This window comes from Lynx rufus, unplaced genomic scaffold (genome assembly GCF_022079265.1).
Source record: "Lynx rufus isolate CCGP_SWC_20201006 ecotype Redwood Valley unplaced genomic scaffold, mLynRuf1.p SCAF_26, whole genome shotgun sequence".
Taxonomy (NCBI): domain Eukaryota; kingdom Metazoa; phylum Chordata; class Mammalia; order Carnivora; family Felidae; genus Lynx; species Lynx rufus.
Genome location: NW_025814841.1, coordinates 12,068,930 through 12,094,223, shown reverse-complemented (window position 1 = coordinate 12,094,223; position 25,294 = coordinate 12,068,930). Strand labels below are relative to the sequence as shown.

Below are 25,294 nucleotides of genomic sequence, written 5' to 3'. Positions count from 1 at the left end.
AGTAACCATCAATAGCCAATCCTGTTTTATTTAGGCTTTCTCTACTTCCTTATTATTATGAAATCAATATATAGTACATATCATTTCAACTGTACATATCATTTCAACTGTAAATATTTCACTTCACATTTCTAAAAGATAAAGACTTCTTTTAAAATTTCATCACACTTAAAACTGTCTTTCCTTAATATCTAAATCCTGTCAATGTCAAAAATCATTGAGGTCTTAAGAGATGACAACATCAAGAATCTAGAAGACAGCAGGATAATACCTTCAAAGTACTGACAAAATAAAAACAAAAACACCCTACTGACTAGAATTGTACACCTAGCAAAGACAGCATTTGAGAGAGAGAAAAAAAACAAATATACTTTGAAAAATCAAAGATTGAGAGTTAACCACTAGTAGGCCTTTGTTGGAATAAGCAGAACATGAAAAGACAATAGGGCGCCTGGGTGGTTCAGTTGGTTTAGTGTCTAACTTCAGTTTAGGTCATGATCTCATGGTTTGTGAGTTCAAGCCCCATATTAGGATCTCTGCTGTCAGCACAGAGCCTGCTTTGAATCCTCTGTCTCCCTCTTCCTCTGCTCCTCCTCTGCTGCTTGTGTGCTCTCTCAAAAATAATAAACATTAAAAAAATAATAATAAAGCAAAATAAAATAAAATTATAAACGTACATATTTTCTGACCCAACAGCACTGATAATTTACCTTATAGATATACTTGAACATATGGGAAAAGATGTATGAATAAAGATATACACTGAGTGGAAAGAACCTAATTGATATACCTAATTATACCCGTAATTATACCTAATGATACCTGTGGGGGACAAGTAAAATGGAGGATTATATAAGGGAAAAAAAGAATAAGGAAACCTTCTGGAATGATATGGAAAGATTTCAAGATATACTATTAAGTGAAAAAGGTACAGACCTGTATCTATTTACTATGCTACCCTTTATTGGTAGGAAAACTGGACAAGAATATATATTCAGAGTTATTTGCATGAACATAAAAATATATCTAGAAGGACACACAAAAAGCTAATAATGGTTATGGGATAGGGGCTAGAAATTAGGCAGACAAGGGTATCATAGAGTTTTCATATATACATTTTATATATTTAAATACTTGACCATGTAAATATATTAACAATTTATAAGTTAAAATACTTAATTTTTAAATCTGTAAAATAAGATAAAATTGATTTTAACAGAAAATTTGACTAACATGGCACAACTCTAAACTACATAATTAAGAGAATATACACGGTTTTCATGCACACAAGAAACATTTACAAAGTGACCACATACCAGGCCACACACATCATTATAGTTACCAAAGAATCAATATCTCACAGACCATATATCTATCTGACTACATTGCAGTAGCCGGAACACAATAACAAAAACTAAAATACATTTAAAACATACTTTTATACAACACATGAGTCAAAGCAGAAATCACAGTGGAAAATATGAAACATTTAGAACTGAATAATAAAAAGACTGCATATCAAAATTATGAGATTCAGCCGAGAGGAAAATTTACAGCCTTAAATACCCATTTTAGAAAAGAAGTCTTAAAATCATCAAGCTAAGCACTCCACTTGAAAAATAAGAAAAAAAACCAGAGTAAATACAAGGAAAAATGAAGAGAAAATAAGCAGAAATTATTAAAATAGAAAAAGCATACAAGAGAGAGAATCAAATGTTGACTTACATAAAATATAATTCTTCCATGTCAGTCTTGTACAGTCTAACTTCTTAAACCTTTTCAACACAATTTACCAAGGGACTTCAAGCCACTGGATCTTGCTTGCTCAAGTCCTACTCCTGATCCAGTTCCTATCTGAACAGTGTCAACTCTGAAGGGCTGACATTCTCAGGCTCACTTAAGCAGCACTGGGAGTCTGTCAAGTACTGAGAAGTATGGTGGCCCCTGCTAACTGCCTCAGAAGGTATGACCACATTATAAATAAGCTCTAAACCAAAAAAAACACAGTAGGATTATTCTGTCAAGTATGTTTTTTAGGAAATAGAAATAAGGATTAAAAACATTTTTTGTAACTCTGAAGTCATTATACCAGGACTTGATTTTCCTAAACAAGTTAAACATTTAACAACTAATTCAGAAGACGCTAAATTGAGACAACTAATAAGGTTCTAATTAATATTTTCTCAAATATTCATCTGGCAGGTGCCCTATGACCTGAGAAAAAAAAGAAAAGTAATAAATGCAAATGGTAAATATTTCAGTTATTCTGTATTTAAATGTTTTCAACTGCTAAAGAGAGATAAATTAACTTTACCATCATAACAGAATTAAAATACAACTAACCTGTATGATCTTTGTCTCCTGTACATTCACAGTCAAGCAGGTCATGGGTAACACAATGTGAACTTTCATGTAATGTAAACAAATTTTTAAGCTCCTCTACTGAGAACTGGATATGTTCAGAGGTCTTGGTTAGGTCTACAACTGCCCCTGAAAGATCTTGCTTACTGATTTGTCTCTGATAAATCTTTTCTTCTATTGTACCTAAAGAGAAAACATTGATTAGATTTCCTTCAGATCTTTAAGTCTGTTATTTTTGTAGGGTAAAACATGTTTATTAGCATACTGTTTAACAAAATAACAATATTTCTGATATCAAAGTACAGACTGAGCAAAAAAAAATTGTTTTAACTCTTCAAAAGACTACATTTTTTGTCATACTGAAGGGTTATTACCTGTGGTTAGGAGTCTGTAAATATGTACAGGATGTTTCTGACCATCTCTCCATACTCTAGACATTGCCTATAGAAAACAGATGAAAATTCTGAGAGTACAGTGGAAACCAGTAGCCCTGTCCACATAAGCATATTGCTTATGCTAACAAGATAAGCATATGCTTATCTTAACATATGTAAGATTAGGAATTCTAGATTTCAATTATAGCTTCAGAAAACAAAGCCCAGGCATACCCAAGCATTCTCCACTTCATACTCTTTTCCTGGAAAGAAAGGTAGGGATGAACACTCACTATCGTACTGTAAAAAAGCTGCAGAGTTGTCACACAACAGTGAGGGGATCTATCTGCATCAAAGAACAGGACAGCGAATTTGGACAGCAAGAACTCAAAGAACCAAGTATAGCATGAGCATGGAGGGTTTATTCTCATTCCAAGTAGCTTATGAATCCCTAAGATACCTGCAATCAGTTCAGGCTCTGGGTAGATTCCTGTGGTTTCACAACGTATCAATGATAGTGTAAACAGTTGGTGTTCAAATCCCACACATTCCAAAGAAATGTCTCACTTTCAACCAGCTCCTGGGAGATAAACTCTAAGCCCTTGTCAATTCCTGCCTGATTAGAGCATCTTAGTTTACCTAAGGCCTTGGGCCACAGAAGATAGTTTTTACCAACAATTTGACTCAGGTGTGGGCTATAGACCAGTTTGACCTGTGGTGGGGTTGGAGACTGAGCAACTTAGGCCAGCCACACTGGTACTCCATGCCTACATGACTGACCTCCAACAAAATCTCTGGACACCAAGACTTGAGCGAACTGCTCTGGATGGCAATATTCCAATATGTGTTGTCACTCATCAGTGCTGGGAGAATTAAGTGTTGTACATACAACGTCAGTGGGAGAGGACAACTGGAGGCTTGTGCCTCATCTCTCCTGAACTCCCCATGTGCCTTTTACCTTTACTGATTTTAGTCTGTTTCCTTTCACTGTAATAAGCCGTAACTATGAGTATAGCTCTATGTGTCCTTCTAGTAACCACTGAACCTGAGGGCTGTCTTCGAGTCCCCCAACATAGACACTAAGTGAGTGCAAACTGTAGGTAGAAATCTGAAAATATGTGAAGATAGACTGTATTCTGAAGAAAACAAAAGCTGCTTCTGAAATATTTTCCTAAATCAGTTAACTTAATATCTTTACTACACCCTGCACAAACACTGATCAGAGCATCTATAACACTTTATTTTCTTTCCCTGATGGTCATGAGCATCCTGAAGACCCAACTGTGCAGTAGAGTAGAGAACAGAGAAATACAGGTTTGGGTCTGAATCCTGGCTCTGCCTCTTCTAAGCTATGTGGCCCAGAACAAGCTTCCATATCTTTATCTGTAAAACAGGCTAATAATATCCACATTTGCAGGATTATTGTGAACATTAAACAGATGTAAAGCACCTAGCAGAGTGCCTGATCGAAAGTAAGGGCTCACTATGCAGCAATTATATATCCTCTTCATCTTCATATCCCTGGCAGGCTTTAGATCCCCAGTATGCATTCTATAATGTTTATTTTTTTTAATGTTTATTCATTTGTTTGTTTAGAGAGAAAGAAAGAGTATGTGCATGCACACAAGAGGGGCGGAGAGAGAGAGAATCCCAAGATCCCAAGCAGGCTCAGCGCAGAGCCCAACACGGTGCTGGAACTCACAAACCATGAGATCATGACCTGAGCCAAAATCAAGAGTCAGATGCTTAACCAACTGAGCCACCAAGCCACCCCATAATGTTTATTTAATTCATAAATAGTCATACCTGGATATCAGTGGCTGGATTCCAATCAATATCATACAGAATTAAGTGAGATCCTCCAATAAGGTTAAGTCCCACACCACCAGCTTTTGAACTTAACAAAAAAATAAAATCAGAAGAGTATTTACTATTAAAGCCATCAACAATTTGCTGTCTTTGAGAGACTGGTGTTTGTCCATCAAGTCTTGTAAAAGCATATCCATGACGCCTGCATACTTCTTGTAGAATATTCAAGGTTTGTGTGTAGTTGGACACCAACACCACCCTGCCAATCAAAAAGAAAGAGTCTTTATATATAATTTTAAAGCAGTATTAGGTTTTTTTAATTGAAAGGAAATACTACAGTGATACTATCAGTGATATTTATAGAACATGCAGCAATGACCTTGTACAATTAAATCACAGCTTCTCCTTAAAATTCAATTTTTAGTTTTTTTAATGTTTATTTTTGAGAGAGAGAGAAAGAGAGACAGAGACAGAGTGAAAGCAGGGGAGGGGCAGAGAGAAAGGGACACACAGAATCCAAAGCAGGCTCCAGGTTCCAAGCTGTCAGCACAGAGCCCAACACAGGGCTCAAACTCATGAATTGTGAGATCATGACCTGAGCCAAAGTCGGACACTTAACCAACTGAGTCACCCAGGCATCCCTTAAATTCAATTTTTAAATCAATATCTAAGAGATGTCCAGTATTGGGGCGCCTGGGTGGCGCAGTCGGTTAGGCGTCCGACTTCGGCCAGGTCACGATCTCGCGGTCCGTGAGTTCGAGCCCCGCGTCGGGCTCTGGGCTCATGGCTCAGAGCCTGGAGCCTGTTTCCGATTCTGTGTCTCCCTCTCTCTCTGCCCCTCGCCCGTTCATGCTCTGTCTCTCTCTGTCCCAAAAATAGATAAACGTTGAAAAAAAAAAATTAAAAAAAAAAAAAAAAAGAGATGTCCAGTATTAAGATACTGCTTTATGCTTTCTTCACCTCTCTGAAGCCACCCTAAAAACATCAGAACGAGAAACAGAAATAACTCTACCTTTGATAAAGCAAGGAGATAGTTATGTGTGAAAACACAGAATAATGGAATGGTGACCTGCTGAGGAGTACAGACACTGTAAAACCTAAGTGCCCAAGGAGGTAGATTCTAATAAGAAACAAGCACAAATTTATTCACATCAGGGAATCTTAACATATCTCAGAAGGAAGGTGTTTAGACTGCAGCTATTATAAGAGCACTGGTAAACAGAATCCAAACTCTATTCCCATGACTATTCTTTCTCAGCTAGAATGTTTATATTTTGGAGAAAGTAATGCAAAGAAAACTGAGACCAAGGGACTCTAGAAGGCAAGGTTATAGTGAGAAATCAAAATGAAAGTCTGTACACCGGATGTACGATCCCAGTTCCCTTTTACTGCCAACTCCCTGAACACCAGTAGCCAGGCCTTCTTCTCACATCCCACCTCAAAAAGATAGTATTGGAAGATTCACCTCTGGAATGATTTAAATGACCCTGAAGAAAAGGTCCACAGATAAGGAGGCCCCAAATAAAAAAGCCAGCTCACTGTCTAATTACCCAATAAGGGCCACCAGTCTACCAGCCCTACCCGGGCACATGCAGTGTTCAATTAACGTTTTACTACATCAATCATAAATATGAATGGATCACCAACAATTTGAGGTAAGCTTCCAACATGAAAAATAGACACTAAAATGAATAAACAACAAAAAAAAGAAACCTGTATGAAACAGAGCAATGGAGGAAACAGGAAACAATTTTAAGAACATAATTAATATCCTCAAATAAGAAACATCAGGGGTACCTGGGTGGCTCAGTCAGTTATGAGTCCGACTTCAGCTCAGGTCATGATCTCACGGTTTGTGGGTTCAAGCCTCACGTCGGGCTCTGTGCTGACAGCTCAGAGCCTGGAGCCTGCTTCAGATTCTCTGTCTCTGTCTCTCTCTTCCCCTCCCCTGCTCACACTCTGTCTCTCTCAAAATTAATATTTAAAAAGATTTTTAATAATAATAATATAAATAAATAAATCCAGAGAGAAATTCTGGAGATGAAAATGTGGATATAACAAGATAGCAGTGACAGCACATGATCTGGCAATACACTAGGGGAGCTGGGGATTGCACTGAGAAACAGGATGCAAAGGCAGAGAGGAAATGGGGGCTGTTGCTTTACAATGAGCTTTTTAACACCTTGAAAAATAAAAATTTTTAAACAATAAAATAATATAAAAAGTAAAAACAGTATTTTTTACAATAGCTAAAGCAAAAAATAAAAATAAGGTAAAGAATCTTTCCTATATATTTATATTATTAGCACTGGAAATCTAAAAACAATAAAGCAAATTTTAACAGTTATAATTTTAAATATCTATGCTAAGAAGGGAAAGATAATCCAACAATATATTTGTATTTCTTGTACCAGTTACTTTTTGTTACATAACAAACCATCCCAAAATTCAGTGGCTTAAAACAACAACCATTTATTTTCTACTTAGCTTACACATTGTAGTATTAAAAAGAAAACCACAGACCCAAAATGGCATCACTTAGGTCAAGACCCCAAGTCAGTAAACAAGACTTGATAACTAACCTAATTGCAATTTCAGTCCCCAAGGAATGTAACCTTTAACCAGTCAACATGGAATTTCCTGATCAATACCAGGAAATTTACTGATAGACCCCTTCAGCTCCCCTTAGGAGGGCAACCCTGCTTAAACAATGCATTCCTTGCTAATAAATTCCTTTCTCCCCACCCCCCAACACTCGGCCTTGAAAACATTTTTGTTAGTTTAGCTCAGGAGAGCTCCTCTGTAGTTACTTGCTAGATGGGATGCTGCCTGATTCAGGAATTGTTTAATAAAGCCAATTAGATCTTCAAATTTACTTGGTTGAATTTTGTTTTTTAACAGTAGATTGGCAATTTAGGCTGGGCTCAGCTAGAAGATTCCTCTGCTGGTCGTGGCTGGGCAAACTCAAGCATCTGCAGTCAGCTGCCAGGTCAATTGGGGACTAGCTGACCTACTCATCAGGCTACCCAAGGTTTATTCACACGGTGACAGAAGGGTTCCAGGAACCCAAGGGAGGAAAAGCCCCAATGCACAAGATCTTTGCAAGTCTCTTTTTTGTGCCATATTTGCCAACACTGCATGGTCCAATGCAAGTCATGTGGCTCAGCTCAGAGTCAGAGTGGGAAATCACTCACAATTACCTAGCAAAGGAACATGGATACATGGAGAAGAACTTAGACCATTTTTGCAATCTACCATAATCCCTATACTACTATTTCAATCATTTTTCCTTCCTCTTTCTCATCTATTATTGTTAGAGCAGGCAGTTAGTCAGGCTTTAACAGGATGCCTGGAAGCCAGCAAAGGGGGAGTCAAGGCCAGTTACCAGGAAAGTTAGCAACCTGTCCCAGCAGTATTCCACAAACAAAGCCACAAAAAGCCAGATCAAACCAGACAGGCCCAAAACAAAGAAGGTCAGAGACCCTGACCAAGTAAGGGGGAAAAGATGCAAAATCCTCCTCCCAAAGAAATCCTCTCCCCAAACAATAAATAGCCCACCCCTCAGTTAACAACAGTCAATAGAAGAGAGAGACCCAAACTTCTCCCTTGAGTTCACCCGCTCTCCAGAGTGTACTCTCACTTGAGTAAACTCTTCACTAGCACAACTTAACCACTCTGTCTGGTCTGTCCTTGAATTCTTTTCTTGTGACAAGACTGAGAGACTGCAGTGATGTTTTGGGACAGGCTGGATGGAGGGCCTGGAGGTCTCCCCCAGTTCACCTAGCAACCTTATAGGGATGAATAATATTATCTAAACGTAGTTTTTTCTGATCTAACTTCACTAGAAGGAAAAAAAACTCTGGCTTAATATTTTCCCCCAACAAATCCTTACAAGGCTAGGTGCAGATTGATGGGATAGGTGACTGTCTTAGGACTCTCAGACAAGCCTCTTTTAGAGGTCTCGAGCAGCTCCCCCCCACACACAAGTACATACCACTTGGAAACAGGCTATTACTTTTATGTTCACTAGACTGTCCCCTAAAGCAACTGAAATGTGTAGGCAAGGCGTCAGGTCTATAGTACAATGCAAGATGTACCCAGCAGGAGAGTCTCCAACAAAGAGAAGCACAGGGGCTGGAATGCAGCATAAAGTCTGCTCACCAAGCCATGAAGCCTAGTGCATGAATGCAACAACCAGGAGGGAAAATAAATGTTTTTAAATTTTGAAGTTTCTTTTTTTTTAATTCCACAAAAGGGTCACCCGGTGGACAAGAGTCCTCAGATATGCCTCCACCCCATTCTAACACATCTTAACCTACTCAAAAACACCATATGTGCTAGAAGATGTCTTCCCAGAAGACCTAAAATATAACTATCTGGTTCAAGTCAATGGTAACACAGTAGTCACAGTGAAGACAGTAATACTACTCCCGGAACCAAACACTACAACTTTTTAAAGGTTTGTGCATAGGCAGCCCAGCCTTGGAAAGCCTGGCCTCTACACTCAGTTTTTTATTTTAAAAAAAAAAAAAAAAAAGGGCCATCACTCAACACCTAAAAAACAACCCAATTAGAAAATGGCAAAGGACTTGAATAAACATTTCTCCAGTGAAAACATAGAAACGGCCAGCGAGTATATGAAAAGGTGCCCAACATCACTAATCATTAGGGAAATGCAAATCAAAACCACAATGAGATATCATTACACATCCAATAGCATGGCTATTATCAAAAAACAGAAAATAACATTGTTGGTGAGAATGTTGGAGAAATTAGAAATCTAGGGGCGCCTGGGTGGCTTGGTCGGTTGAGCGTCCGACTTCGGCTCAGGTCATGATCTCGCGGTCCGTGAGTTCGAGCCCCGCGTCGGGCTTTGTGCTGACAGCTCGGAGTCTGGAGGCTGTTTTGGATTGTCTCCCTGTCTCTGCCCCTCCCCCATTCATGCTCTGTCTCTCTCTGTCTCAAAAATAAATAAATGTTAAAAAAATTAAAAAAAAAAGAGCCTAAATGTCCATCAAGTGATGAATGGATAAAGAAATTGTGGTTTATATACACAATGGAATACTACGTGGCAATGAGAAAGAATGAAATATGGCCTTTTGTAGCAACGTGGATGGAACTGGAGAGTGTGATACTAAGTGAAATAAGCCATACAGAGAAAGACAGATACCATATGGTTTCACTCTTATGTGGATCCTGAGAAACTTAACAGAAACCCATGGGGGAGGGGAAGGAAAAAAAAAAAAAAAAAGAGGTTAGAGTGGGAGAGAGCCAAAGCATAGGAGACTGTTAAAAACTGAGAACAAACTGAGGGTTGATGGGGGGTGGGAGGGAGGGGAGGGTGGGTGATGGGTATTGAGGAGGGCACCTTTTGGGATGAGCACTGGGTGTTGTATGGAAACCAATTTGACAATAAATTTCATATATTGAAAAAAAAAAAAAAGAAGAAGAAATGTGAGTCTAAGGGCCCTGTTAGTGTTACACCTTAATTCTGTGATAAACTAAACATATTGTTTGAAATGTATTATTACACAATCTGTTTAAATATTCAAAAAATTAAAAAAATAGAAAGTGGGTGTAAAAAAAAATTTAAAAAAAAAAGAAATCTTGTGCACTGTTGGTGGGAATGTAAAATGGTGTAGATGTTATGGAAAGCAGTGTGGGGGCACCTGGGTAGCTCAGTCGGTTAAGCCTCCAACTCTTGATCTCAGCTCAGGTCATGATCTCACAGTTCATGAATTCAAGCCCCGCACTGGGCTCCATGCTAACAGTGCAGAGCCTGCTTGGGATTCTCTGTCTCCCTCTTTCTCTGCCTCTCCCCTGCTTACACTCTCTCTCTTTCTCTCTCTCTCTCAAAATTAATAAACTTTAAAAAAGAAAAGAAAAACAGTATGGTGATTCCTCAAAAAATTTTTAAAAGAATTCCCAAATGAGCCAACAATTTCACTTCTGGGTATATATCCAAAAGAACTGAAGGCAGGGTATTGAAGGAATATTTGTACACCCATGTTCATAGCAGCATTATTCACAATAGCCAAAAGGTGGAAGCTACCTAAGTGATTGTCAACAGATGAATGGATAAACAAATGTGGAAAATACATACAATGGAATATTATTCAGCCTTAAAAAGAAATTCTAACGCATGCTACAACACGGACGAAGCTTGAGAACATTAAGCTAAGTAAAATAAGCAAGTCACAAAAAGACAATATACTATATGATTTCACTTTTATGAGGTACCTAGAGTAGTCAAATTCACAGAGACAGAAAGTAGAAGGGTAGTTCCCAGGAGCCGAGGGGGAGGCAAGCCTGGGGAGTTGTTATATACTGGGTACGGTCTCAGTTTTGCAAGATGAAAAGAGTTCTGGAGATTGGCTGCACAATAATGTGAATGAACCTACCACTACTGAACAATACACTTAGAAGCAGTTAAGATGAGGGGCGCCTGGGTGGCTCAGTGGGTTAAACATCTGACTCTTGATTTTGGCTCAGGTCATGGGATCAAGCCCCATGTTGGGCTCTGCGCTGACAGCATGGTGCCTGCTTGGGATTCTCTCTCTCTCTCTCTCTCTCTCTTTTATCTCTCTCTGTCCCTCCCCTGCTTGTGCTCTCTCTCTCTCACTCTCAAAACAAATAAACAAACATAAAAAATATTTTAAAAATAGTTAAGATGGCAAATTTATGTTATGTGTATTTTACCACAATTTTTTTATTAAAAAAATTTTTTTTAATGTTTTGAGAGAGAGAGAGCATGAGTGGGGAAGGGGCAGAGAGAGAGGGAGACACAGAATCTGAAGCAGGCTCCAGGCTCTGAGCTGTTATGACAGCACAGAGCCCAACGTGGGGCTCAAACTCATGGACCAGAAGATCATGACCTGAGCTGAAGTCAGATACTTAACCGACTAAGCCACCCAGGCGAGCCTTACCACAATTTATTTAAATGTTTATTTATTTATTTCGAGAGTGAGAACATGAGTGTGAGCGGGGGAGGGGCAGAGGAGAGGGAAAGAGAGAATCCCAAGCAGGCTCTCTCAGAAACCATGAGATCATGACCTGAGCTGAGATCAAGAGTAGGACGCTTAACAAACTGAGCCACCCAGGCACCCCTTACCACAATTTTAAAAAGGCCGAGGTAGGGGCTGAGGGGAGTAGAATCTTTTCAGATAATGGAAAGCAACAGAACACCCAGCCTCTGCCACTGGCAGAAGTGCTGCTGCTTCTCTCAGAGAATAGGTAGGGTATAGTTTTCTTGGAGACCCTCAGGCAGTCAAAATGACCCTATCCCAACTCTACCTCCAACTCTACCTTCCTCATCATTCCTTTCTTCCCACCACAAGACGTACAAAATCCCCTACAGCATTTCAAGGATAAATTTCCATACATATGTTTCTATCTTTTCTCATTTCCTCTAAAACTATTCATTCACTATTCCTTGTCCAATAACAACTACCAATCCTTTCCTCCTCAGAGAAGAGAAAAAAAATGGATCCAGTAACACAACAAAAAAAGCAAATAGTTAAGTCTGAGTTAAAGTTTATACTCATAAGATTAAACCAGATCACAATCTGCACATCTATATTATACATGTTCTTTTGTACATATGAAATATTATAAAACATTTTAATCAAACTGTATTAAATACTTTATAGAAAGTTTCCTTATTTTAATTCCTTCATTGTTATGAAAAATAAACCTAAAAATATGCACAAGTCAAATGATATTATAAATGCTCCAAAGAGGTTATGCCAGATCCCTTGACAATTAAAAGTAATTACTATTTTGCAATCTTTTCTATGTATTTTTGCCTTAATTCACAAACACAGTTTGATACAAAGATAATTAAGACACAGTCCCTGTATTACAAATACTGATATATAAGAGAACTAAAATGAGAACTAATACGATGTGAGAAGAGCTCCAGGAGAGGTAGGTACAGGACACAAAGGGCGTACAGAAGAGGGACATCTAACTCAATCTGAGGCTGGGGGCTTCCAAGAGGAGAAAGCAATGGAGCTGAGTCTTAATGAAGAGAAAAAGCTGGTCAGATGAATGAGAAGTGAAGGCAGCGGAGGCATGAGAGCTTGTAACATGTAAAAGCAGAGGGTGAGAAGCAGAGCAAATGGCAGGTCTGGTAGATGTTTGGTATGACTGAACCACATGTTAAGTGTGAAGAAGTGGTGGCAAATGAGGCTGGAAAAGGAGGCATTAGCCAGTCATGAAGAGCCTTGCCCGATGTGCTACATAGAGTTTAGAAATTCCTGGAAGACAATTAGGAGTCTTTGAAGGACTTTTACGGAAGACAGTGATATGTTCGCATTTGTAGTTTAGAAATATAATTTAGGGCAATGCTGATATGTGATGAGGTTGAAAGAGGGAAGTAGTTTATAAGAGACCATCATAGGGGCGCCTGGGTGGCTCAGTCGGTTAGGCGGCTGACTTCGGCTCAGGTCATGATCTTGCGGTCCGTGAGTTCTAGCCCTGCGTCGGGCTCTGTGCTGACAGCTCAGAGCCTGGAGCCTGCTTCATATTCTGTGTCTCCCTCTCTCTGACCCTCCCCTGTTCATGCTCTGTCTCTCCCTGTCTCAAAAATAAATAAATGTTAAAAAAAAAAATTAAAAAAAAAAAGGGAGAGACCATCATAACCCAAATCATTAATTACAAGAGTCAAAACAAAAATCTTGGTACCAGAAAGGAGGTATATTCCAAGATTAAGAGATAACAATCTAGAATTTAGTTACTGACAATGTTGGGTGAGTGAAGAAAAGTGAGTCTAGAATGACTAGATTTTCTGCATGAATCATGGTCCCATTCATCAAGCCAAGGAATGATGAAAAAGGATCAGGTTAAAGGATAAAGCTGTTGGGGATATCTGTACCTTAAAGTCTTACATGACATCAAGAGAGATTTAGATGCCCATTAAACAGTAAGAAATAAGGATGTGGGAATGAGAAGGCAGAGTTGGACCAGAGATAGAAACTTGGAATCAAGACTGTATGAGTGAGAATTGCAACAATGGAGAGTAGAGGAAACCAAGGAAGGCTGTTTAGAGTAAGAAGAAGGCTATGGAGAAACCCCATGAAGTATTGACATTTGGGGTGTCTGAGTGGCTCAGTTGGTTGTGTGTCCAACTCGTGATTTTAGCTCAGGTCATTGTCTCAATTTTGTGATTTTGAGCCGCACAAGGGCTCTGAGCTGACAGGGCGGAGCTTGCTTGAGATTCTCCCTCTTTCTCTGCCTCTCCCCCACTCGTACTCCCTCTGTCTCTATCAAAATAAATAAATAAACTTAAAAATTAAAGTATCAACATTTGAGCGACAGAGAAGAAAGGATTCTGAAAGAGATAGAGGAATAAATTAGTAGGTGTTAGATATCAAAGATGTCTCCAGGTTTTTGTAAACATATGTATCTACCTTTAGATACAGTTTTTCTTAAATAAAGACCATGATCCCAAAGAAGGAGGGAGAAGAGGAAGTAAGGCTATAGCCTAAACCAAAATTCCACAAGCACTTACAAGCAAGTTTATTAAATTGATCTCTTACTTTTCAGTGGGACGAAGTTCACGGATAACGGCTAAGAGCTTCAACAGCACTTGGAGTTTTCCTGACTCTTCCTCGGTAAACATGAGAGGGTTGTAATCAGCAGGGAACACATTTACCAAGCCTTCATATAGACTCCTTTCTTCATTTTCATCCCACGTTGAGCTACATTCTTTTCCCTATTCAAAAGGATGATTGTTAACTGGCTCATGTTTATTTTGTTAACTGGGAGGGAAAGAAATGCTAAAATTATGGGGGGGAAAGTGAAGATTAATAGCCATCTGAAAAGACCAAGTTAACTATTACGTAAATCTTCATAGGTTACGATGTGATCATTTTTGAAAAAGGTAACATGCATCCTACTGAGTTCATTACAGAGCCATTCGATGCATCTCCTAGTGCAAGCGATCTTCACCCTACAAGGGCAGCATCACTGCCCACATGTTCCTTGGGAAGGGGAGGAGGGACAGCAGAGAAATAAGAGAGGAAACTACAGTACAGTGATACAACTGTTCTCTCCAAAACCCTAAGATCTCTCATCACTGATACGTCCTTTCTTCTCTTCTTTCCTTCCCTCTGCTATTACTTCTCTTTCCTGATTTGTGGGCTTGACACAGCACCTCCCAGGTTATACTCAGAATCAAGCATAAGAGTTTACTCACTCTTATGAGCAATTTCTCGTAGCTATTTCTTCCACAAGAAGGAATAATTCTGCCATAAGTTAACAGAAATTTATTCTTACTTATATTTTTGTTTACATTACCAATGGTTTTTAGAATACTTTTATTCCAAAGTGATTATCAGCACCTTTGAAATTCTTTTTCCAAAAGTGCCTAGATGACATGTGAATACTTAACTAAAAATATACTTATTAATAACTACAGCACTTTTTAGGTTAAATTTCTGAGACTGGCTGGTCTCCTCACTTTGTTCCACATTTACCAGATTTATCACTGTTTTTAAAACTTTGTTCAGTCTACTCCACCTGCCTGGAATGCTTCCTCATTTTTCTGTCCAATTATCCCAATCCTATAGATACTTAAGGACCCAATGTAAATTCCATTTGATTATTTATAGCTCTTTTTTGGGTGGCAAAGGGGGCACTGAGTCTTAACCTTTATGGTTACAAAATACAGTTCAGCTTTGACCTTAGTTAATTGAGAAGTTAACTATATACTTTATTATACTTCCCTATGTTTTCGTGGGTGTTGTGTTCCCTCTTTAATAATTCCAGAAACACTTAAAGGCAGTGAATCCTGTAGTGTAAGATGCTAGGCACAAAGTACATTTGGCTTATTTCCAAAATATAATAATAGTTGGGTAAAGTTGCTTGATTAAAAGTACCTGGAAACCTAAGATACTAATATCACTGGAATATACAAGGGGAAAGAGATGGTTGCTGGGTGCTTCAGCTTAGGTCTGCTAAGATGCCTATACCTTGGAGAGGTCATCAGAAGACCACAGACCCAGGATCTAGTCCACAGCTTTTCACGTTCAGAAACTGAGTAAGTTTAAGCTCTAGGCAAATGAGCCATACTAATCAAATTAAGAAACAAAGTCAGAATATAAATTTATTGACCTTCAAAGGAGACTTGCCTATTTAAACCAAGTGGCCTATACATTCTGTCACATGAAACCACAAGGGAAGCCAAATCATTAGCGTAAAGTTGTCTGGTGAATATTAAATAAAAATACAAGGGAAATGGTGATCTTATGGCACAAGTTCTTAGCCAGGAACATGTAATCAGAATCACTTGGGGAGTCGCTTTTTCCAAATCCTCATACTTGGGTTCTACTCTCAGAGTTTCTGAATCAGTCCATAGGTGTTGAGGTCTGGACAAATGGAGTTTTAAAAGCTTTCCAGATTATAATGCATAATACCCCTAATTAAGAATCAACTAATAGATAATATCTTCATTCTGTGACAGCCTGATAAATCACCTCCATCACAGGGGAGTTTACCAGTTAGACTTCTCATATCAGCCAATCATGGCATTCACTCTTCTGACTCTCTGTAGCCTTTGGTTATCAGTTACACTTCTTTTGGTTATATTCCATTCACATTTCCTGAGAAGAGACCCATCACCTTGACTGAACTTGGGAAAAAAACCTAGTTTCAACAGGAATACCTTTATAAGAAAAAACTCTGCTTCAAGGTTGTTTATACATGTGGAAGGCTCATTTCAGCCACTTTCTATTGATCCTCATTTGCTATGATGTTAGAGGAAAGGCTTTACCAAACAAGACTCAGATTGTAAGTTATGCACCCTCTTTGAAGCTTGTGGTATCCTGTGCCTATTACTAGTTAACTGGTGCATTCTGGGCTATGATAAAGTCTACCTTTTAAGGAAGAATTTTTGGCTTCTATTTTTGCTGGGCATCATGCCCAAAGGGTTTAATTTTTATCACTGTATATAAAATCTGTTTCTTAAAAAGTGGATTAATAAATTGTTATAATCCTGCTTACTGCAGAGTTACAGAAAGCTGACTTCTCCTATGATAAACTATGTAAATATAACTCATTGAAGGATAAACTTGAAGAATTCTGGTAGAACACTCCATTTTCCAACTATATAACTAATGACGTCAAGCGTGATGCAGCATCCATGGGTTTTCTTTTGTTTTGTTTGTAAATTATGATTTTATTGTTTAAAGAAAAAAATAAAAGAATAAAAACTGTTCTAAAACAGTGTTAAGAATGAGCTGGGGATAATAGAGTTTTCATAGTTATTGTGTAATTTCTATGGTCAGGCATTCTGCTAGGTTGTTTCCATGCTATTTCATCAAGTTGCCACAGGAACTTGATGAAATAGAATGTTCATAGGAAGTTATTATTGTCTCTTCTTTGGAAATAAGAAAAATAAAGGCCCACAGATGGAACTTGACCATGGTTAAATTTGCCCTTAAAGGGGCACCTGGGTGGCTCAGTCAGTTAAGCATCTGACTTGGGCTCAGGTCATGATCTCACAGTTCATGGCTTCAAGGCCCACATCCAGCTTTGTGCTGACAGCACAAAGCCTGCTTCAGATTCTCTGTCTCCCTCTCTTCCCCTCCCCAGCTCATGAAAAATAAAAAAATTTTTTTTAAATTTTTAATAAAAATTTGCCCTTAAAGAACTGGTAAGCGGTAGAATAGGAACTGATACCCAGTTCTAAGTCCAAAACAGAAAACTCTCACTATACTCTAAACTGCCTTATGTTTATTAAATATCCAAATGGTTAGTTCAACTATATAATCATTAAAAATCATACTTGGAGAAGGTATCTAATTGGGAAAATGCTCTCAATTTATTTAGTGGAAAAAAAGTAGATTTTAAAATAATAAGCATAACATCATTAAAATTAAGTTTCTCTAGAACTAGATTATATATGCGTATCTTTGAGTCCCTGTTTCCTCACCAAAAAAAAAAAAGTGGGGACGGTAATAACAATACTTATTCCACAATTTTGTAAAGAATAAACAAAATAATGCTAGAAAAACATTTAGTGTTGGGTACATTTATATGCTTAATAAGTTTTGGCTAAGATCATTAATATCGAAATATGGGTTTTTTTTCTGGCTAGAGAGCTTTATTTCTTTATAATAAATTCCTAAAAGTATTGCTAGGCCACAAAATACATACAGTTTTAAAGCTTTGGTACACATTGCCAACTATCTTTCAGTTACACCAATTCACAGTCTAATCATATGACTTTAATTTTCTTCTGGTTTTCTGAGTTTTATAAATTTCATACAATATGTATCATACATTACTTTTATAATGGGAAAAAATTAAATTATTTTCAACGATAAATTTTCTATTTGTTTGCACCAAACAAAACTGATTGGCTACATATATATAAAATAGGAAGGAGGACCACAGCAAAGTATTAGTTAGACAAGATACCAAAGGGCATGGGGCAAACTCTAGAAGGCAGTGCCTCACATCCATTTCACCCCTTGTTCAGTCCTATTATGTATGGACATGTTCTGAACAAATAGAAGCTAGATAAGCTGTACAGATGAAACATATAGGAGAGGCTGGAGAGCTTCTCAAAAACCCACAAATGCAACCCCTGGGGTTGGCCCAATTTGCCCTCTTAGACTCACATGACACAGAACCCTTAGCTCACATCTCTGACACAGTCTCAGATACTACTTACCTTTATAGAGTTGAACAAAAGGCAGGGGTGATTGCACAGCTTTTTAAGAGCTCCTATACATATTAGATGAGGACTATTTCCTAACAACCCTTGAAGGCAGAATCTGACAGCCTGAGAATTCAACAGCTTTCGATAAAGCTCAATCTGTAGTGCTCCTGGTCGGCAAAAGACTACATTCTCTATTTTAGGTGGAAGATACTTATTTATGACTTCTTGGGTTCTTCTAAGGATAAAGAGTCCAGTGAGGCAAGTAAGTTCAGCTGCTCTTTTCTCTCCTAACTCCTTTTCTTCCTATGGAAAAATCGCAGACTTAAAAGTATTGTAAACAAAGAATTATTGCAATTAAAAGGAACATTAAACATTTTATATCAATAAACCATTTACTAATTACATCCCTTCAGATTTTTTTTTTTAACAGAATAAATTCAGTTTGAGTTTGGGATAGAAAAACCAATCATATTCTCTTTGTTCATTTTTTTTTAAATTTTAAATGTTTATTTATTTTTGAAAGAGAGAGACAGAGCACAAGCAGGGGAGGGGCAGAGAGAGAGAGAGGGAGACACGGAATGGGAAGCAGACTCCAGGCTCTGAGCTGTCAGCACAGAGCCCAATGCAGGGCTTGAACCCAAAAAGATCATGACATGAGCCCAAGTCAGGCTTAACCAACTGAGCCACCCAGATGACCCATCATCTCTTTAAATGTTCAGCATAACCATTTAACTAAATTAAGCCAGTCTCCTAATCTTTGTTTGGCTATTAGCACTGTTGAGAGCCATCAGCAATCAACAATCTACAAATTAAATTATTCTAAAAGTAAGCTTTTATGTGAAGACTGTCATGGTACATAGTCTTAAAATCATCAACAAAGAACTAACTCAGCAAATTCTTGGAAGCAAATATTTTGACAAGTTATTGACCCTAAAATTAAACCTACAAGAAATTACTGGCACAAAGCACAGCTAATTCTTTCAAAATCATTACAACATTGTTCATTAGAAATGTTTGCTTCCAATTTGTTTGCTTCTTTTTGTTTGTGTCAAAGTTTTTACCACCGTACTTTTTTAAGTCAAATCACAGTATGATTGAAATATAAGCTTAAATTCTTTTTTGAGCATACATAACTTCACAGTGAAGCTTAAAATAATATCCCATATGTATATATTCATTTCTATATAAATCATAAAAAATTCCCCTCACATTTTAAAACTATTTTCAGTTTTTATTACAAAAGAAATAGGTTCCCTGAAGAAAAGTCAGAAAATACAGTTATGCAAAACTAAAACTGAAACCAAGTTTAATCAATCAGAAACAACCACTACTGTCAACATTTTTATGTATTATCTTCCAAGTCTTTTTCCTTTATATTCACATATAAATGTATTTAACATTTTACTTTTATTTGTAACAAAAACAGGATCTTTATAGTTGAAGCTTCATGGGAACAAGCCGCCATTCAGTTTGGCTTTTCACTGTATTCCCTAGTATTTAACACTTTACATTTGGCCCACTTTAGATGTTTAACATGTAGGTGTTGGGTAAATAAATGAATGTGATTTTATTTTTAAATAATATATGATTAACATTTTCCATGCTAATAAATATATTCATAAGCTATTATTGTGTATCATTCCTGGTTCATGGGAAATATTCAATAAATATTTACTAATTATCATTTTATTAATTCTGAGACGTATTTTTTTATACTTTAACTTCTCTCATATAGGATGCTTTTTTAAATTTGTTTTTAATGCTTCTTTTGAGAGAAAGGAAGAGAGAGAGTGGGGAAGGGGCAGAGAGAAATGGAGACAGAGGATCCTAAGTGGGCTCTGTGCTGACAGCAGAGAGCCCGATGCAGGGCTCAAACTGTGAGATCGTGACCTGAGACAAAATCGGAACTTAACCGACTGAGCCACCATCAATGACTTCTTAAACTATATTTATTAGCATGTTTTCCTTAGTGGTTCATAAAATAACGATGCACCTTAAATTGGTATTATTTTAGATTCAATGAAATACATTGTGTAAACAACATGCAGACTCTGCTTTAACCATTTCCTACCTTTAGAAATGTCTGTTTCCAATTAGTTTGTTTCCTTTAGTTTCAGAATTTTCTACCCTTACAGCTAAATCTTTAAGCACATGTATGATTATTTCTTTATAATAAATTCCTAAAAGTAGTATTGCCGCACCACAAAATATGCACAATTTTAAAGCTTTTGATACATAATACCAAACTATTCTCCAATTATATGCCAATTTACATTCCAACCAATAGACAACAGTACTCTCATCTATACTTGCTATTACTATGTAAATCAAACCAACTAAAACACCAATAGAAGAGTGAGGCACCTGGGCGGCTCAGTCAGTTGAGCATCCAACTTCGGCTCAGGTCATGATCTCATGAGTTCGTGAGTTCAAGCCTCACATTGGGCTCACTGCTGTTGGCGCAAAGCCTGCTTCAGATCCCTCTCTCTGCCCTCCCCCCACTTTTGCACTCTCAAAAATAAATAAAACATCCTGGGGCGCCTGGGTAGTTCAGTCAATTAAGTGTATGACTTTCGGCTCAGGTCATGATCTGAGTTGGATCAGAGTTGAAGCCCCACATCAGGCTCTCTGCTGTCAGCATGGAATCTGCTTCAGATCCCCCAACCCCACCTCTATTTGCCCCTCCCCCACTTGTGTGTGCATATGCACTCTCTCTCTCTCAAAAATAAACATTTAAAAGATAAGTAAATAAAACATTTTAAAAAATTTTTTTAATGTTTTCTTTATTTTTGAGACTGAGAGACAGAGCATGAGTGGGAGAGGAGCAGAGGGTGAGGGAAGCACAGAATCCAAAGCAGGTTCCAGGCTCTGAGCTGTTGGCACAGAGCCCAAGGTGGGGCACAAATCCACAAACTGACAGATCATGACCTGAGCCAAAGTTGGTCACTTAACCAACTGAGCCACCCAGGCACCTCCATAAATAAAACTTTTTTTTTTTTAAGTTATTTTATGGTTACTTTAGTTTACTTTCGTCAATATCAGTAAAAATGAATATTTTTATATGTTTACTGTCAATTACAATTCTTTGTGAAGTGCCTATTTATGATTTTTTTAATGTGATATTATTCTCTAAAATAAAGAATGCAGGAAGAGTTGAAGGATCATAGAAAAATAAAGAATTCACTAATTTAATTTTTCCTGAATTAAAATATTGCCCAAGTTGTGGATGACTTTCCTGAACATAGTCTTTTTTTTTAAACCTATTTATTAACATAAATTATACCTCAGAAGCAGAAGGTTGTCTCGATAAAATGATGGGTTCTTCATATATTTTTCTATAAGATGACAAAGAGCCTAATATTCCTGGATTTACAAAATCAATTAATGCAAAAAATTCTTGAAGATCATTCTGAACTGGAGTACCTAAGAGAAACAAAAGTGATGAAAGGTCAAGTTTGTGTTTTACAGTCACAGGTTATTTGTAGAAATTTGTACTCTCTTCCCTAACAAACCTAAACTAAAGGCTTTAGAGATGAGAAAGAGCAGCCAACTCCAAGTGAACAAAAAATATTAAGAACCATATAAATTTTTAACTCTGGTTTTAACTTCAGCATAGTGGCTGTGTCCAGGCTCTGCAGTCTGACTCGCCTGGGATCAAATCCCACCTGCATCATTTACTCTCTGAGTGACCCTAAGCAAGTTACATACCTCAGTTTACTTCTAGAAAATGGGGATAATTATAGCAGCTCCTAGGATTGTCAGGATCAAATTAGTTAATCCATATACTAAGAACAGTGCCTAAAGCACAGTAAATGTTCCATAACTGTTAGTGATTCTTAATATTATAACAGTGTGACTCTGGACAAGATTCTTGAGCTCTTTAAGTTAAATTCAGCATTTTTTCACTTATAAAACTGGGAAGTTAACAATTTCCCAGTGGTATTACAACAATAAGTAGAGACACTGTATGCACGTTGTAGCACAGTGCCTGACATTTAGTAAATACTCAGTGAATGACACCTATAATTATTACCTTTCAAAGTTTTCAGATCAAATTGAGATCTTCACTAATCTTAAAGGTTAACACAAATATACCCTGAATAAATTACATACTCAAAAACTTCTGGCTAACTAATTTTCAAAGAAACATTAGCATGTTTCAATAATTATATCAAAAAAACATGTAGGGGGGCGCCTGGGTGGCGCAGTCGGTTAAGCGTCCGACTTCAGCCAGGTCACGATCTCGCGGTCCGTGGGTTCGAGCCCCGCGTGGGGCTCTGGGCTGATGGCTCAGAGCCTGGAGCCTGTTTCCGATTCTGTGTCTCCCTCTCTCTCTGCCCCTCGCCCGTTCATGCTCTGTCTCTCTCTGTCCCAAAAATAAATAAACGTTGAAAAAAAAAATTAAAAAAAAAAAAAAAAACATGTAGGGGTGCCTGGGTGTGGCTCAGGCGGTTAGGCATCCGACTTCAGCTCATATCATGATCTCATGGTTCATGAGTTCGAGACTGGCATCCGGCTCTGCGCTGACAGCTCAGAGGCTGGAGACTGCTTTCAGATTGTGTCTCCCTCTCTCGGCCCCTTTCCCACCCATGCTCGTGTGCGCGATCTCTCTCTCACTCTCTCTCTCAAAAAACAAACAAAAAAAAACCCCATGTAAATCAGCAAAGTCCTACAGTATAATTTCAGATGACATTCAAATAACAAGACTAGAAAAGGTTGTCCAAAAATATATGTAAGAGGCATATAAAAATGCACTTATTCATTAACATAGATAACATGAATTTTACAATGCCAGGGAATTTAATGATCATACCCCTCAAAATTAAATGGGTCAACCCGAAGGATCAATGCTTATTAATTATATAACACATCTAGCTAGTTCTAAATTTTGAGATACATAATAGAATATGATATTTATGTTGGTATGCATTTTGTTAAGCTTTTAAATAAATATCCATGACAATGACTAAAAAAGGCAGAATCAAGGGCACCTGGCTGGCTCAGTCGGTAGAGCATTTAACTCTTGATCCCCGGGGGTCATGAGTTTGAGCCCCATGTTGGGGGCAGAGCTTACTTAATCAAAAACAATTTTTTTTAAGATAGGCAGAATGAGAAAAGCAAGCAAGTAAGAAGGGAAACAAAGGTATAAGGATCCTTGTGGTTGACTTCCAGACATCCAACCCTGGCTAACTAATCCAAGCCATTCATGATAGTCGGATCCCATTTGCCAATGATAGCTGCAGGAAAGGATTTATGTCTTTTGACTGGGTTCTCCAGGAGCAGAGCCCAAGACAGGGATTTGGCTGTACAACATGTATGGAGGGAGTGCTCTGAGGAGAAAGAGAATAATAGAATCAGAGAATAGGAGGGGAAGAAACTAAGCAAGGATGGCCTCCTTGCTTGAGATAAATTATAGCAATCCTTAGAGCATAAATTGTGCTATAAAGCCGGTCCTGAAATTACCCTAAGGCAAGGGCTCTGGCATTTTTCACTTACCTCTATGAGTCAATCATTGACCAAGATGCAGAGGAGAATGGAGGCTCTCATTCAAACAAGGATAATTCTCCAGAAATTGGAAGGGCCACACAAGGCCAAAGTAAGGTGTGGGAGGAAAGCTACATTGAGCTATTCAGGCCTGATTCTAGTCTAGGCTAAAAAGGAATGAGTAGAAAAAGATTCCTGTATTTACATATGGGCCACCCCCCTTTCCAGACAGTCTGGGCCAGCAAGTTTGGCCAGCAATAAATTATGCATGCAGCATATACATATATAAACAATGGATACTTAGGCATTAGGCATTTACCATGTGTCAGGTAGTCTTTAAATAACTTTACATGAATTAACTCCTTTGACCTTTACAATAACTCTACAAAGTAGATGGTATTATTATTCCTTATTTCACAGATAAGGAAACTGAGGCACAGAGAAGTTAAATAACTTGCCCAAAGTTGCACAGCTATAAATAGCAGACTTAGGAACCATGAAGAGACAATGCAGACCTATCTCCTACATTCTTTATCATGATAGCATTGTTTATTCTTCAAAAACTCCAAAATCTAAGTGGCGGAAAATTACATAGGGATTTGAAAATTAAGAATCCTACCAAGACTTAATTACCATAGGTTTATTAGTATGAATTCCATCCAGCACCACCAATTCTTTGGATGCCAAGCATATTACAAATCCTTTATGATAAGTAGGCAAAAATTCCATCAAGTCTTCCCCAAAGTAAATACTGACCAGTTAGAATTATTCTTTTCTCACAAGAAAGGCTAATGAGGGCTGTAGTTGTCTTAATGGCACTATTCTTCAAACGATGCCCTTCATCACAGATTAGAAGATCAAACTTAACATTCTTAATTTGATCCAAGGAACGAAGTAACATTTCATAACTGATGATAAGAACAGAATAAAATGGAGATTTGATGAATTCTTCTACTTTGTGGTCCTAAAAAAAAAAAAAAAAAAAAAGACAGTATTTAACAAATCATGGGCTAAAACTGTAAAATCAAATTCAAGCAGCATATTCCTGACAGACATTAATTAGAATATGTGCACTCAAAACCAAATTGTAAGCCAAGATTCCATTTTTCTGCAAAGGAGTTGCAGAGTTACAATACACTTGAAAAACTACCATACAGACAGTGAAAACTTCAGTGCTGATTTGAAAAGCACAGAGATATAATGGGGCACCTGGGTGGCTCAGCTGGTTAAGCGTCCGACTTAAGCTCAGGTCATGATCTCACAGTTAGTGGGTTCAAGCCCCAGGTTAGGATCTGTGCTGACAGCTCAGAGACTAGAGCCTGCTTCGGATGCTGTGTTCCCTCTTTGTGCCCCTCACCAGCTCACACTGTCTCTTTCTCCCAAAGGTAAATAAACATTAAAAAAAAAAAATTAAGGGGGTGCCTGGGTGGCTCAGTGAGAAGCGTCCAACTTTGGCTCAGGTCATAATCTCATGGTCCGTGAGTTTGAGCCCTGCATCAGGCTCTGTGCTGACAGCTCAGAGCTTGGAGCCTGCTTCAGATTCTGTGTCTCCCTCTCTCTCTGCCCCTCGCCCACTCACACTCTCTCTCTCTCTCTCTCT

General features: G+C 38.0%; 1 protein-coding gene across 1 annotated transcript in view; it reads right to left on the bottom strand.

Moving 5' to 3' along the window:
- RAD54B (RAD54 homolog B) overlaps positions 1–25,294 on the bottom strand; it is a 97,055-nt gene that overhangs the window by 3,451 nt on the left and 68,310 nt on the right. Inside the window, exons 8-14 of the mRNA XM_047089019.1 lie at positions 24,451–24,658; positions 21,494–21,633; positions 18,223–18,513; positions 14,084–14,259; positions 4,542–4,803; positions 2,736–2,802; positions 2,344–2,544 (exon numbers count right to left, since the gene is read on the bottom strand). Coding sequence (XP_046944975.1) covers positions 2,344–2,544; positions 2,736–2,802; positions 4,542–4,803; positions 14,084–14,259; positions 18,223–18,513; positions 21,494–21,633; positions 24,451–24,658 — 1,345 coding nt within the window. The remainder of the gene's footprint in view (positions 1–2,343; positions 2,545–2,735; positions 2,803–4,541; positions 4,804–14,083; positions 14,260–18,222; positions 18,514–21,493; positions 21,634–24,450; positions 24,659–25,294) is intronic.